We start from the raw sequence: 16,037 nt of genomic DNA, 5'->3' as shown, positions 1-16,037 counted from the left end.
TTCTTTTGACCCAGGTAAGATGACTTTAAGAAAATGATAGAAAATATGGAGGGAAAAAACTGCGCACACAGAAATCTTGCCCTGAGTTTTGTTTATAAGCCGCTACGAGCCAGGGAAGGGCAAGTGGGCAGCTGGGTTCGTCGGGGCTGAGGCCGGCCAGGGGAGGCAGAGGCGTGAGGGGCGGGTTGGTGTGCACGGGCAGCCCACGAGCTCCAAGTGCAGCGGGATGAAGACAGGCTGTCCGGGGCCTTGCGGCAGGGCACCGCGTAAGGGGTCAGAGCAGGTTGGGGACCGGCCAAGGGCACTGGGGTCGGGGGGTCTGAATGGGTGATGGGTGTGGGGAGAGCAGAGCAGAGGGGTTGGGCCCGGCGCTTCAAGTACATTCTCAGTCCTCCTAACCCCCCACCACGGGACATTATTTCTCCATTTTGCAAACGGAGGAGCTGGTGTTCAGAGAGGATGGAACCCACACCGGGTGAGGCGGTACGAGCGAGGCTGGGACTGAACCCGAACCCGCTGACCTCCAGACCGGGCTCTGGCCGCCGGCACGCTGGGCCCCGGGTGCAGCGGCACCTCTCGGGACCTGGCAACCCCTCGGCCCTGTGGCCCAGCGCGGCTGACCCCGCCACAGCTTGACGGCCGTCCACTTGGGGGATGCTGGAATTGATGGTCGAGTTTCACGGAGCAGCAGGGAAACGTGAGAAATGGAAGGGGAGGGATACGAGCCTCGTCGTACGCTAGGATCTCAGGTACGTAAAACGCATACTTGTGGCCTTGAAAAAGAGAGCATGAGGGATACATCACAACGCCTGCAGTAGCCTGGTTTGGGACATTTTCCCTATTTTTCCAAAAATTTCTATGAAGTGGCTTGTATTTCCTTATAACTACAAAAGCAAGTCATGATTTGAAATGTATCCAAGACATCGTGCGCACGTAATGGTCACTAACACACATTCTTCTGCCAGAAAATAAAAACAAGCCATGTCTTTCAGGTTCATCTGGGAACCGAGAACTTGTTGCCAGGGCTTCTGAAGACAGTGCCCAAACCTCATCAACCCAGGCTTTGCCGATTCAGTCCTGACTGTCCCGTCCTACACGACTCCCTGGCCTGTCACGGGAACCCAAAGAAAGAAACTAAGGACAAAAGCGAGGGGACGCTCATTGGTGCTTAAGCTGAAAGTCACCTGCATCATGTCCAACTACACGGCACTTGGTGATCATGAAAGAGTGACTCCAAACAAGCTTTCGGGGTGGATCCTCAGCTATTTAAAAGATTTATTCCAGATATCCTCAGGCGCTTTAGAAGGAACACGTCTTTTTACTTGGTAAACACTGTTGTTCCTCCGTTAGAGCAGGTCTTCTAATGACTTCCACTAGACTGAAGTATTGAGGGGTGGCACACAGTATTGAGCTGTGTCCCCAGCTCTATCTCAAACTTCCTGATTCAAGCGTGCTAAGCCATGGCCCAGAAGTCTGTACTTGAAGCCTCAGCAAATTCTTAATATTGGACACATTTGGAAACTCTCTACTCTCTACTACACAAAATGAATCTGTGTTTTGTGTATGTATTTGAATGTAATAAAACTGTGAATCCTTATAATGGGTGCTGTAATTCCTTCAAATGGCTTGAATTAATGAGACCCATTTCCAATTACGGAGGTTGGGTCTCTCTAAGATACCCTGCAATGACAGTCCTGGAGTCTCAGACCTTAAGATCCCACTCACCTGTCAGGGAAGAGTGAAAGGGCAGATCCTGCACAGACCTGGGTTCTGATCCAGCTCCACTGCTGGCAAGTCTGAGACCTTGGCCAACACGTCATTTAACCTCTTCTGTGCCCATTTCTTCATTGGTACAGATATAGGAGTGATGGCCTCGTCCTTTTAGGACAGTAACAGGGTACTAGGCACACAAGAGGGACTCAAAACCATCTCAGTCTAACTAGGCTCCAAACCTCTCCTGATTGCTCATCAGAATTGGCTCTATGTCCTGCCTTGTCACATCCACTTTTGATTTTATTCTGCCTTAAGAGCTAAAAGTAACATCCGGGTGACTCTGAGATTTCCAGATATTACCTGGAATCCTCTCCACAACAACCCTGAGTTAGGGATCACTATCTCTACTTTAAAAGAAATGAGCATGGACAGGCCAAATGACCTTGTCAGCAGTGGTAAAGTCAGGATTTGAACACAGATCCCAGAATCTTTCACACCCTATGTGTCCCTACTCTATGTGATGTATGTTATATAAAGCACCTTCACATCTCCCATAGCTTTTAAAGGTAGATTTCCATGACTATTTCCTCCACTAATGTAAAAGCACCTATACAGCGGGTACCGTATTATAAAATAGTCTTTGATGGGAAAGGCACGGAGCTTCTGCGCGTCTGTATCTTTGCCACAGTTGGGGAGGACAGGGGATGAGCTCAGAGTAATGCAGACTTTTCTCCAGTCTCTCATGCTTCTGTGCTACTCATGCCCACACCGTTGAAATGAACCCATCTTAGCAGCATGGATTTACTGAACACGACTACTGCCTTGAACGTTACTCAGGAAATGAGTAAAACCATGTTAAATGTTTAGAGAAGTCCTGACATATATAGTCTGTTGTTATTAATTAACCATACAGCCTGTGAGGTAGACAGAATGTTCCTCATTATACTGATAAGGACTCTTAAGGTGTTAGGTGGTCAGTCCAAGATCGCACTGCTAGTTTGTGGAAAGCTGGGGAAATGCCATAAAAGGAAATTCACACCCACACATCCTATGAGCAAGAGTACAACATGTCACATTACCAAGGATTCTTTTATTTACTGAAATAAAATTCCTCAAAGAGGCAGCCACCTCCCCTACTCATCCCAGTGACCCTGACCTTTTGCTTACAGACACTCCATGGTCTCAAGGGTGAAGCATTAGGAAAACCAGAGGCCGGAGTTTTCCAACCAGTTCCTAAAAGCCAATAACCAGAAATGAAGAAAATAATAATTGGCAACATTTATTGAACACTTTATATATCGGTAAGGAATTCTTATAGCCACTCTGCAAGGTAGATAGTATCTCCTTTTTACGGAACAGAAAACGGAAACTCAAGAGGTTAGGTTAAGCCCAAAGCAAGCGGGGGAGCCAGGCTTGGAACCCAGGAGCTCAGCCCCAAACCCTTGCCATTTCCAATATACCATGCTGACTTCACAGGCATTACAGAAAGTGCAAATCAACAGGAAGATCGAATGTGGTTGCCAGATTGCGCGCCAGGCACCTTAGAGAAGCAGTTGCTGCATGAGATAAAAATTATGTAACTTGAAAGATCATTTGAGATATAAAAGGATAAACGAACTGACACGAGGTGACATTGCCCCCTACTTCCTGGAGGTAACGCTGGACCACATCTCACATTACCGCGCCTACACCCTTTCACAGAGACGGGTTCAATTTATCAAGGAAGCTGGATCTCAGATCATCTTGAGTGAGAGCGGCGTCTGGTCCTAGGTCTGTCCTTTGAAGTAAGAGACAGTGATTTGGTTTCGAGGCAGCCCTTCAGATCTGCAGACGGCAACCACACCCCTTATGAGTTTTCTGGCTCTCCGCCTGAATGGTCCACCCCTCAAAGGATACTGATCACCTCCACTGTACACTTGATATCCTTAAATAAATGAGGATAATGATTGTCTACATCAAAGAATTAATGAAGCTTTATTATAGAACAAAATAGAGAAACAGAGATAGAAGTCCTTGAATGGTAAAAATATTAGTTCAAATTCTCAGTCAAGTGTGTAGGCAGCTCAGACACTCCGTCCCCCTCCGCAAAGACAGCGCTTCCCCATCCCCACAAAGACGCTGGCGCCAGGGCGCTGCCCGAGTCTCGGCACGTCCGGCTGACGTCTTTGGAGTGGGAAGTCCAAGTTCAGGGCAAGCCGAGGCCCTGGAAACCGGCTGGCTCCCGGCGCACGCACCGCCACGGATGGCGGCCGGTCTGGGCGGCACCATCGCCCCGATCACGGGCCACGCAAGGAAAACGATAAGGCTTTATGAAAAATCCAAAGTTTATTGCAAATTGTACTTTGCTTCCCTTCGTTCTTCGTTTTTACAGGACTTATTGATGTCCATGATTTTTTCACAGATGTACTTGTTGACTTTGGAGAGTCTCTGTGCGATCTCAGTCTCATCCACAGTTTCTTGTGCTATCCTGTCATACAAGCACTCTGGACAGGGAGACAAGACGGCCGAGCGTTAATGGAGCGGGGGCAGCACGACCTCTCAAGGGCGCAAAGAAAACCCGCCTCCCGACCTGCCTCCCGACCTACCTCCCGACACCAGGCCCCAGGCCCGGCACAGCTGCACCCTTGGATTTCTACCACAAATGTACTCAGAAAAGGATAAACTGTCAGCTTACGCTTTAAAATAATGATACAACATCCGTGTGCCCACCCCCAGCTTAGTGGGGCGTGGCTGGTCCCCTCGAAGCCCCTGGAGGCCCCTCCCAAACCCGCCGCCCCGAGGGAAGCACTCTCCTGAATTCTTTCCTTTCCGTGATAATATCACGTATCTATACACCCTTAACTGGCACACTGCTTACTCTTCCCTGTTTTTTACCTGTGCCCCTAGTGTATCCAGACCTTATGTATCTTTTTGACTCTGTTTTCACTCAACATTACGGTTTTGTGATTTACCCAAGTGCAAGTGCAGCTGCGGCCCATCCATTTTCACTGACGGGTACTAGTCTCCTGAAGGGACTACTCCCCCGTCTGCCGATCCATTTTACCATCAACGGATACTTGGATTGTTTCCAGTGTTTTGCAATTACCAACTCCCTGGTGCGCGTCTCGTGGAGCACACGTGCAGGAAATTCTCCAGGGGACGGGCCTTCGTGGGGAACTGCCGAATGCTAGGGGGTGTGCGTCCCCAACTTTCCTGGGTGGTGCCCAGTGAACTGTTCTCCAAAGTGGTGGCACTGACCGGCACTCCTACCAGTAGTGAATGCACGTACTGGTTGCCCTGTATCTTCAAAAGCACTTGACGTTGCCAGCTTCCTAAAGCTTTGACCGCCTGGTGGGTGTGACGTGGCATCCCATGGTGGTGATTACTAACGAGGCTGAGGCTGGCCACTCTCCCTGACGAAGCCAAGAGTGAGCCTCAGACGAGGTCTGACAGGAGCCTGACTGGAGCCCACTTCCTAGCCTGGGGACCTGAGGCAAATCATTGCCCTAGATGCCTCATCTCCTAATGAAGGTCAACAAACCACAGATTAGCTTTTTTAAGGCTGCCATGAAGCACGCGACATAAACATTTCGTAAGCGTTCTTGGAACCGCGAGGAACACTACACTTCTATGGGGACGACTGTTCGTTCCCAGGGCCTAGAAGAACTTGCGGAGGGACAAGGTTAAGCGAACACATGTTAAGTGAATGAATGAACAGTTTTCCAGGGAAACCTAGGGGACTTGAGGGACTGCGGGTGTGCATGGGGAAGGTACCGCTGGAGTATAAAATCGAAGGCAAGAATTGGAACCTCTCTGAACCTGCACTTCCTCGCCCAGTCTTCACGAGCTGCCAGGGGGGCTAAACAAAATCTCGTCTAGCAGGTGAGCCCGTGGCAGGTAGTCCTGTTGGAGATGCAGCATGTCAGCACTCGGAGGGACTGCAGGCCTAGCACTGCTGATCCCTCCACTGCACGAGAGCAGGTGCAGGCCTGCAGGCGGAGGTGAGTTCAGGCCTGCTGCTGCCGCCCCCAGCACCAAGCCCCCCTGTGCACGCGACCAGCTTGCCCCCTGGTGCCATCCGCGCTGCAGGTGCACATGTGCAATAGGCGTTCTGTGTCCCGGCCACCCTCCCCTCCCTACTGACAGGCTTTACAAGCCTTCTGGTTGGCCTGCTAATCTCCACTTCATCCTATCCTGGCCTTTCCACAGGGACTGAGACAAGAAGGTAGGAGGCCCCGTCCCTCATCGTCCTGCCTGCTGTGAGGTCCACCGGCAAACAGCACCCCTCCCCCACCCCGGCTCCAGGCTGTCCCACAAGTCTGTGTCCTCAATCGTCTCCTCCCTGATTAGCCTGGCTCCTTCCAGTGCCTAAATCCTACTCATCCTTCCAGACTCAGCCTCCGCGGGACGGACCAGATGGCGCTAGGAGACCCCACGGCCTCTGTGTTCCCACACTCTCCTGACTCTCTCCAAGCACAGATCGAGGTCTAATAAGACTGTGACCGGCGTCTCTCCCACAGGCAGGAATGCCTGGACACTCCATCTTGGCCCCGGGGCCAGGAGGAAGCTGACACTCATGGGGAATCAAGTGAGGAGGCTGAGAACCATCTCAAAGTTCAGGGGGTCGAATCTGGCTGTTGCCCTAGTTGCTGCGCAGCCTCTAAGGGCATCTCCTGGGGTCTCAGTTTTACCATCTGTGAAGGTAGGACGGCAAACCAGATAATCCGAGGGGATTGTTTCAGGGCTCAGTATGCAGCTGCCTGGAAGGTAGGGGGGTGGTAGAGAGGCTGAAGAGGGAAGGGGCTAGACCGGTGGGGGGGGGGTGCCCCTCGGTGCCCTGGCAGGGGTCACCGGAGGGGCAAATGGAGGAAGGTCTTCCAAGAGTCCTCCCCAGAATCCCGACGTACTCGTGTCCTGGGGGCAGGAGTGCTGCACGGCCCCTCCGGTTGATTAAAAAGGCTTTGTTAGACTCTAGATATTAATCACCTGCACTTGCTGGGAATGTCTCCCTCTGCGAGGGAGCGTTTGAGATTATTGCTTAATTAACAAGGTTTATAACAGCGCTAATGTGTCCTATTAAAAAAGTTATAAAAATTAACCAGAACTCAATGCTGTGGCTCATTTAGAAAACTCAAGGCACTCTGCAAAAGGTCATTTGGCCTTAATAAGGTTTAACTGTCATCCTGGAGCTTATCATTAAAGCAAGATCTCCTACAGCTCTTCTGCTTTCAATGTTCTAAAACGGTGTCGTATTCACCTGTCTTGCTGCCGTCCCGCAAGGAATGACCTTGAAATCAAAGAGACGAGAAAATCCTCGTGAGCATCAAGGATTGCCATTTTGTAGGCAAGTGAGACTAAATGTGGTAGAAATCAAATTAACACACACAATCTCAATCCAAAGGAGCTTGCGTGGCAAGGGCCGTCCGATGCGGTCTCGAGGAGCTCAAATAATTAGGCTAAAACGGTGAATGTGCGGTGGGATAGGAGACCGACTTCAAACCTGTCTAGTGGTAATTGTCTCCCGGGCCCCGTGGGAGCTGGTTATAGTTAAAGAAAGAACCAACGTTGTGTTGTGGACCCTCTGGAGACAAGGAGGTCTGAAAGCCTCCTTCTGGCCCACTCTGACCTAACCAGATGGAAGGCCTTGGGCAAGTCACCTCCCTCCCCACTCACTTGCAGTGCAAGCACTTCTGGGCTGAGCGGTTGCCGCTGGAGCAGGCCCCTGGGAGGCAGAGATACAGTGGGAAGAGAACAGAAGTGGGCACGATGGGCTCTGGGACACACACCAAAGTGTCCACCGCCCTGAGAGGCCATGGAAGGCTTCCTGCAGGCAGGTTGTCTGAGCAGGTCTGGGTGGTTGGTGGCAGCCAGGCAGGCAAAGCAGTGAGGGGACGGGTGGCCCAGGCACAGGAACCACGTACAGACTCCCTGACGAGGCAGCCAGGCTTGTTCAGGGGGGACCGCAGTTACCAGGGCAAGAGCTCTACGGGTGTACGGCTGGGGAACAGCTGGGCGCTGGCTGGGCCAGGTCACAAAGGTGCTTCCGTGACATGTTAAGAAGCTTAACTTTTAATAACGGGCGCCACGCCTGGCTGTGACGGGGTGGTGCTAACAGGATCGTGTCTGCTTTCTGGTTACATAATGGACAGGGAGGAGTCTGGAAGCTGCTGGAGCAGCATGGGGGAGACACAGGGCTGTGAGGGGTGCAGTGGGGCAGGGGGGCAGGGGGCAGTTAAGGTACCTGGGGGCACAACACACAGAATGAGGTGGGGGAGGACTCGAGCGTGATGCATCTCTGGTGCCCTTCACCAAGACGGGGAATACGGAAGGGGCGGGAGGCCCCCCCCGATGTTCAGCTCGGGAACTCAGAAGTGTGGATGGAGCCAAAGACAGATTTGGGAACATCACTCACTGATTTGGCAGATGTTTTCTGAGCACTCACTACCTGCTAGGCCTGAACAGGATGCTCAGGAGCATACATTCTAAGGGGCACGGGGCTGGGGAGACAATTACCCAGGTTAAGGAACAGACGAGAAATGCTTCGCAGACTTTCTGGGGGATGCTGACGTGACAGAGAGCAGAGGGAAGGCTACGGTGGGTGGGCTGCTGGGACGCCGCTCTGGATGGCCAGGAGGACGCAGGACGTGCGGGGCAGGCGGAGGCCACCGCTGATGGTGGGAATGGGAAGGAAGAGGAAGAGGCCCCTGTGGCTAGAGCACAGTGGGGAACGGGATGCGTGGCGTGAGGGGAGGGCAGAGGGGTCCCCAGAGGCCGGGTCCGCAGCCGTGAGCCAGGACAGGAGTGCGGACTTCAGCCCGGCCGTGGGCACACAGAGAGGGCCAGGGGCCCGGGGGGAAGTGGCGGGGGGAGGCCTTGGGGAGTGAGAGAGAGGGCACCCTGGGGACAGAGGCGGCCAGCAGAAGAGCAGCCCACAGAAGGGACGAGAAGCCAGGGAAGCAGGAGGAATCGAGCTCGAGGATGGTCCCTCAGTAGAGGAGGAGTGGTCCCATCACACAGCCTGGGGAGGAGGTGCCCGATTTGGTAAGGAGGGAGTCCATGGGACACTCGGCAGGAGCAGACCGAGTAGAGGGCTGGGGGTGGACACCAGACAGCAGGGGCACTGAACACATAAGAAACCCGGACATGAAAAGGCCAAAGGAGACACGGCAGCAGGTGGGAGGTAGGTACAAGCGGCCTCGAGAGAGAGACGAGCCCCTGGAAGGAAGCAGGAGCGCGGGAGCATGCCTGCAGGTACTGAGGAGGCCAGGAGGGCTGGGACCCAGAAGGAGACAATGGGCAGTCCCAAAGAAGACAGCAACTCTTGTTTGGGGCCGTGAGGCAGAAGAACGGAGGGGACAGATAAGTCCAGTGAGGCCTGCAGCTCAGAGCTGCACAAGTCCTTTTCTCTTTAGCGAGGAAGAGGCAAGGCCATCTTTTGAGAAGGAAGGAGATGTGGGCCATCCTGTCAGGAAAAGCAGAGGTTTAAAAAGGGCGTGGGAAAGAGAGGAGCGGGTCAGTGGGGAAAGCCGGGGGGCTGGCAGGTGGGGCTGAAGACCGTGAGCCTGGGATGCCCCCATGCCGCTTGGCTCCGGGGTTCTGTAGCACCGGGGGCTCCTCGGCTGCATGGGATGTCATCTGAACGGGGTTTAAGGAACATTCGAAATGTGTGTGTGGCCCACCGGGCAGCAGGACGAGGACTGCGATCCCGGCCTTACGGATGGAGACACCGGGCATCCGCTCGATACCCACAGCGCACAAGGCTCGGGGAAACAGAGGTGAAGGCTGTATGGACCAGGGTGGGCTCCACGCGACCCCGAAGCCACCCCAGGCTCCACCGCAGGCTCTGGAGACCTGGCTATTTCCACCTGCCATCAGCCCACCCCGGGAGTGGGCAGGGGGAGCCCCAAAGCTGAAGAGAAAGACGGGGAGCTTCGATGATGTGATCATCAGAGTCACGATGGCTCTGCGGGGGCAGCGCGTGGTGGCAGAGAACATCTCCTCTGGTAGCTGGAACGTCACCATTCCCAAGCTGTAACCCTAGGCAGCCCTTTCAGCTGTGTGAAGAGGCAAGCTTCCACTGAGGAAACTAAGACACAGCGGGGACGCAATTTGCAAGAAATCACCCCAAGAGCCAGCCAGTCGGGGATGAGCTTGCCACTCTCGTGTTCCGTTTGTTCAGATTTCACGTACTGAGCTCCTACTGTGTGCCAGGCCCTGTGCCAGGCAGCGAGGATGTGGAGCGGAATCAGGGAAGGTCAGGCTGGTGCCTGAGGCCGACACACGGCAGGTGATCTTACAGCAGGCACGGCCAGGGGCCGGCCGGTCACTGGCAGGCACCTATCGGGCGGGGCGGGGCTGCCTCCCCGGGAGGGCCGCTCTCTCAGGGCGACCTCCCGACTCAGGACCCACCGTTCCAGACAGCAGCCAACTAAAGGTTACCTGACTGTCTAAAGATACCTGGCTGCCTACGTCAGTAGTCATGAGGCAGGCAGGCAGCTGTGCTGCAGCACACCAGAGTCAGGGCGGCAACCCCAGGCTGGGCACTTAATCTCGCCAAGTCCTGCTACCCTGACCTCCCAAATATACCCTAAATCTGGCTGTTTTTCCCATGCCCACTGCTCTAACCTCAGCCCCTGGCACTGTCATCTCCAACTGAGCCCCTGCATGAGCCTCCCATTTGGTCACCCCACGATCTGTAGACCCCCCCTGTCCTTCTCCTGTGAGCAGATCCAAGCTGTTCACGTGGCCTTCAAGGCCCTCAAGACCCGCTCTCGCCCACCTCCCGATCTCACTCTGCTCTCCCCCATGAGTCTGGGGCTGTCCGGAGCTTCCTCATCCCTTGAGCGCGCTGGCTTCTGCACCTGTTTATCGTCCCGTCGTAGCACCCCTCCCATCCACAGCCTGCCTCCTCCACTCCAGTCCCCAGCCCCTCCCAGCGGGCCTGCTCCAGCTGCCGCGGCTAACACAGCCCCCTGTCCTGCCATAACATGTGATGATGCTTCGTCAGCTTCATCCAAACCTGAAATTACCCGACATATTTGTTGTCTGCCCTGGAACCTGGCATGGGGCCTGCTCAAAATGTCCTTGTTGCTAGAGTCTACTTTCTTCACTGAAGCATGGCGGCTGGACACTTAGAGACTAGTGGTCAGGAGCACAGCTTCTGAGGCCCAGTGCGGTGACCCTCTGACCCTCTTTCCCAGGAATCCTTCCTTGATTCTCCAGCTGGGGGTCTCCTCCCCTCCTGAGACGTCCCTCAACATGTCATCAGTCCCCCTCTCATGCTAGCACCTAGAACTGTACTTGTGTCCACGTCTCATCTCCCTGTTAGACGTGAGCTCTTCTGGGAGGAGGTCCACACCCAGGGCCTGGCATGGGGAAGCCTCATGTTTGGGGAATTGAACCGGGTCCCGTACCGTCCTGAGAGTACAGGACAGCACCTCCGTCAGGGCTTCGGTTCTGCAGTGACCTACCTCTGACAATGCTTAGTTTGTGAGGCGAGAGGGGTGGCTTAGGGACCGCATCTTTCTTTTTTTTTGTGGCAACTCCTGTGACGCTTCTGTTCTTCAGAACATCTGTTCCCCAAATCATGACTGCCAAGTTCTTTGTGTACTTGGAATCTCCTTGGGTTACTTGTAGCTGGTGCCATTTCTCCTCATCAACCCAAATCCCGCTTCCCAGATGGACCTGAAAGGGATAAGAACACAAGCACCTGTGTAGTCGGACAGGCTGGCAGTTGGAAACTTTTCTTGTCCTTTAAAAGTCATTGCTGCACAGCTATCAGGGATCCATTCCATAAATAGTACGTTAGCTTTATTTAAGGGAAATAATACTTATTTACTAAATACCTATCGCGCACCAGGGGTTATTTGAGTGCTTTATAGCCACTATCTCAAATCTTCATGGCAACCCTGGAAGGAAGGCGTTGAGATACGATTTTCATTTCAGATGGAAAAACTAAAAACTGAGTTGAGAAAGGTGACGCCAGTTGCCAAGTCACTCGATGATTAAGTTGTAGGGCTGGGAACCTAAGCTGCACTCATGTTGTAACGAGGCCACTCAGAGCCTGACCATACCTCAGGAACACATAGGTTCACTTCTTTCTCTCCTACACTTTAGAAAGACTTCTCTCCCTGTAACGTGAACATGCTGGGACAGTGGCTTTCAGCAGTGGCACGCACAGGGGTCATCTAGGGCTCTAAAAATCTCTTATGCCAGGGCCCCATTCCCAGGGATTCTGATTTATTACTGTGGGTCGGCCTAGGTACCAGGATGGTTGGAAGTTCCCTAAGTAGCTCCAGTGTACAGCGAAGTCTGAAAACCACTGCCCGCTGGAGTGGGGCAGGCGGCTGCCAGGCTCTGCCATTCATCAGAGTGTGTTTGTGCAAGTCCTTCCCCGCCTCTGGCTCCGGCTTCCTGTGAACTGAACCGGGAACAGGGGATTTCACCTCTGAGTTCCTTCTGGCTCAAAACACCTATGACTTTAACAGATTAAACACAGCCACAGCATCCCCAGTCTGATTCTGATGGCACACGTAATAGAATATAATCTAACGCTCGTTATAAGGGAAGCACTCAGAGAGTTTCAGGGCAGCATCAGTAAATGTCAAAGACTCAGAATGATCTAGCAATAAACTACAGGTTTTCAAATTGTTTCTCTTTTCTGGCTCTTTTAACAACTCAAAACCCTTTGCTAATATTATCGTTAAAAAATAGTTTTGATTTTGACATTGCCATTTATGTTGTGTTTCTAGTGAGTCTATGGAGGGTGCAAATGGCCTCTGAGGGGAAGGAGAGGAGGAAGCTGATATTGAGCTAGACTTTCTAAGGGTCATGACGGGGCTCTGCCAAAAGTCCTTGTCTTCAGAAGGATGTGTGGGTCATCCACCTCTTGTGGTCAGGAGACCTCCCTGGAGAGGTCTTGGTCTGAGAGACCGCGCACACCCCAAACTGATGGCAGATAGGCAAGAACTATTGTTCAAAGATGACTGGATCTTTCTACGGAAGACTGGCTTGGAAAAGAAGGTGGACACACACAGCCGGGAAGACAGGTCAGTCAGCAACACTTCCTCCTTCACCAATTACTGAGGTTTTTCAATCATCAGAAAACAAAAACAAAACAACCCGGAACACAGCCCACCCATGACTGCCAGTAAGTAACAAGCCTCCTGGCCTCATTTGCCTTTGCTTCCTTTTACTCGCAAGATCACTCAGATCTCTGCAGGCCTGATATCAGATAACCAGATCCACGTGGTCTTCCTGTGCTGCCTGCTTCAGTCCTGCAAATCTGCTCGTGTGGCTCGGGAAGATAAGCAGCCCTGGAAGTGGGATGTGCTGCCCGGGGCCAGCTGGGCAACACGGATCCAAGGTCAAGTCTGGCCTTTCCTCCGCAGTCTCAACTGCAGGTGGGCAGTCTGTGTGCCAGACGAGGCATGCCGGGGACAAGTTTCCTGCTGCTCCCTGCTGGGCCCCAAGTCACCTCCCTTGATGACACTCTGCAGCTGCCCTCACAAGCTTCCTGAGACGGGGAAGAAGCAGGGAATTTGAATTAGATCAAACTCAGAATCAGAAAACCTCAGAGATGGAAGACAGCTCCAGTTTCTCAAAGATCTCTGCTCTTTTCTACCCTGGGCCTTGCTTTCCTATAGTCTTTTAATTTACTATTCTGAAAAGAGAGATGACAGTCACTTTGGCCAATGTTCTATTAGATAAGGGGGGCAGTATTATTTTTTGAGTACCTGTAGCGAGCCAGGTATAGTAATCTCAATTTATTTAATCCTTATAACAACCTTAAGAGATGGAAATAGGTAGAAGTTATTATTCCCACTTTACAGATGTGAATAAAGATTCGGAAGGACAAAATTACCTTTCCTAAGACACACTAGCAGTAAATTTTGGAATCAAGATTCAAACCCAAATCTGTATGACCCCAGAGCCCATGTTCCCAGGCCTGCCTGCTGCTGCCAGGGCCATGGCCGTGGTGGGGACATAGCCTATCTACTGCATCAACATTCTACTGGGTTTCTTTTTGAGCCTTCCTCTGTACTGGCCCAGACACTTCCCGTGCTGGCCCCCACCGCGGGTCACTACTGCAGACAGGGTAACCAGGAGAAGCCACGGGCTGGCCTTCCCGCTCCAGTCCTTGCTCCCTCCAACCCACCCTAGAAACACTGCAGATTAGTTCCCCTAAACACGGCTTTCCTTCTTTGGCTACATGACGTCCATAGTTTTCAACTCTGTTTCTATGTGAACCTTCTGGAATCTTGAATGGCTCCCTATTTACTATCACATCAGTCCAATCTCCTCAGTCAGCTTTAGAAGCCGTCTAGAATCCTCTTTCCAGTCAACCTCCTAGCCTTTGTAGCCATTACGATGAAGCTCTCAAACTCCTACCCTTCCTTCTACTTTCAGTATGCGGTAACGGAAAGATGGGCGCTGGAGTCTCCAGCCCTGGGTGTGAATCCTGACCTTGCTACCTACGAGCTGGGGACCTTGGGCTAGTCACTTGACCTCTCCGAGATCACTTTCCTCAGGTGGAGAAGAGGCGAGACACCCCCGAATTCACAGAGCTGTTCAGAGGATTATGTGACATAACATGAATGAAATGTCAGGAGGGCAGCACACATTGAGTAACTGGTACTTCCTCTGCCTTCTCCTCCCACCCCCACCAGCCGTGGTGTCTCTGCTCAGGAACGAATGCCTTCTATGTCTTCTTAAGCCTGCTAATCTCTTGAGCCCCAGTCCCGAATCCAGGAAACACTCTTCAACTGCTCCAGGGCTAAGTTCTATCCCCCTCTGAATTTCTAGCCTACTGAGGGCCTTCACCACCTGACTCAGCCCTTCACGGTACATCTCCATGGGGACAGGTTGAGGCTTTGCCTCTTCTGTCCCCTTCAAACTGATCAGGACTAGTCTGAACACAAAGCAGTTAAGAAACTGATGGGCATATTTAATATGTTTTAATGGTACAGACTTTCAGTTCTGATGAGCTATGGTTCTTTAGAGAAGAAAATATTTTCTGACATGCACTTGAGTACAAATCAGAGCGCAGAAAGAAATGGCTCTGGGTAAGACCAATCACAGGTATATGCTGGGACAAGGGCTCCCGAGGTTATAGCCAAGCTCAGGGTCTCCGGGAGCAATGCCCAGCTTTCAGAGATGCAGCAGTATAGACTGGGAAAAACACCGGCCTGGAAACCTGCAGACCTGGCTTCCAGGTCCTCTCTGCCTGTCTCTAACGTACTCTCTAACGACAGAGGAGCCCCTGCTCTGGATGTGTTTCCCCATCTATGCCACGGATAAATTATTAGACTATTTAAACTTTAATGGTCTTTGCAGCTTTGTGATTCAATGAGTTTTTGAAATAAAGCATCCTAGACAAAGAAAAGCAATGAATTTTATCAGAATCAGAAAGTAACTTTCGCGGCAAGCCCTATTCACATAAACCATAGTTCGCTATTTGACCAAAATGTTAGCCTTATGTGTCAAGGGAGGTTATTAAAAATACGGCATCTGCTAGGATGGGACTTGATCAAAAAAACGGCTTTGTGAAATGTTTTATAGGACAAAGCTAGTTTCCTACTAGGAAATGGATCCTATTCTAATGCTTTAGGCTTTGCAGAGATTAAGGCTTTTGTTCATGCAGGCAGAGAAAAGAAAGGGTCAGAACCATAGCAGAGCCAAGAACAATGAGGATGTAGGGAATGCCGCTGCTCTGGGAGGCTGCCTGCATCTCTAGCCTGGCCGCTTCCTCTCCTCTCCCTTCATAAACATCTCTGCTGAACTACAAATTAGTTGTAAACAAAAGTCAGGTCAGTTTTATAGCAACATGTTGGCAACAACCAACGAAAAAAAAATTTCAATTTTAAGATTTGTTGTGCAACTCCTCTAAAAACATTAAATGAGGTTTGAGAGACCCATTTCCTGGAGATGGAAAAATGATATCTTTGCAAAAGAAGCCCCCATAATGCTCAGAAACTGTCAGTCATCAAAGGAAGAGAGAAATATATTTCTCTTGGAAGCTATCTTAAGAAAGTCTCTAGCCACTCTACAGTGTGGTCATCACTAAAAAGAAATCAACATAGAATAGTCCTTTCTTTTATCTCCGATGGAGGAAGATTCACCCAACTTAGATGTGCACTTGGAGTCATTCAAGGCCTATGGAGAGCGATAACCCATCCCACCTCGCCAAGATGGAAATCCTGAGGCCCAGAGAAGGGACAGGCCCCCCCAAGCAAGGCCCCACAGAAAGCACAGAGATAGAGCTCCGTGGGGCCCGCAGGCTCCGGGCTCCTCCTTCCACCCCGTCATGCCGCCTCTCCCCTGAAAAGCAGGCTTTTAAAGCCTGT

General features: G+C 51.9%; 1 protein-coding gene across 19 annotated transcripts in view; it reads right to left on the bottom strand.

Moving 5' to 3' along the window:
- Positions 1 to 16,037, bottom strand: part of LOC140602551 (BEN domain-containing protein 5) — a 1,370,322-nt gene that overhangs the window by 186,565 nt on the left and 1,167,720 nt on the right. For 3 of the 19 annotated variants that reach the window (XM_072772196.1, XM_072772206.1, XM_072772209.1), the window contains 2 exons: positions 11,163 to 11,376; positions 3,669 to 4,196 (listed from right to left, as the gene is read on the bottom strand). The exons of 14 other annotated variants lie outside the window; for them this stretch is intronic. In XM_072772196.1, the coding sequence (XP_072628297.1) occupies positions 4,039 to 4,196; positions 11,163 to 11,376 (372 nt within the window). In that variant the 3' untranslated portion in view covers positions 3,669 to 4,038. Of the gene's footprint in view, positions 1 to 3,668; positions 4,197 to 6,949; positions 6,980 to 11,162; positions 11,377 to 16,037 lie in introns of those variants that run through there. 2 more of the 19 variants (XM_072772195.1, XM_072772205.1) reach the window with 1 other exon arrangement.

This window comes from Canis lupus, chromosome 13 (assembly GCF_048164855.1).
Source record: "Canis lupus baileyi chromosome 13, mCanLup2.hap1, whole genome shotgun sequence".
Taxonomy (NCBI): domain Eukaryota; kingdom Metazoa; phylum Chordata; class Mammalia; order Carnivora; family Canidae; genus Canis; species Canis lupus.
Note: the sequence above shows the minus strand (reverse complement) of the source record. Positions and strands in the feature narration are given on the sequence as shown.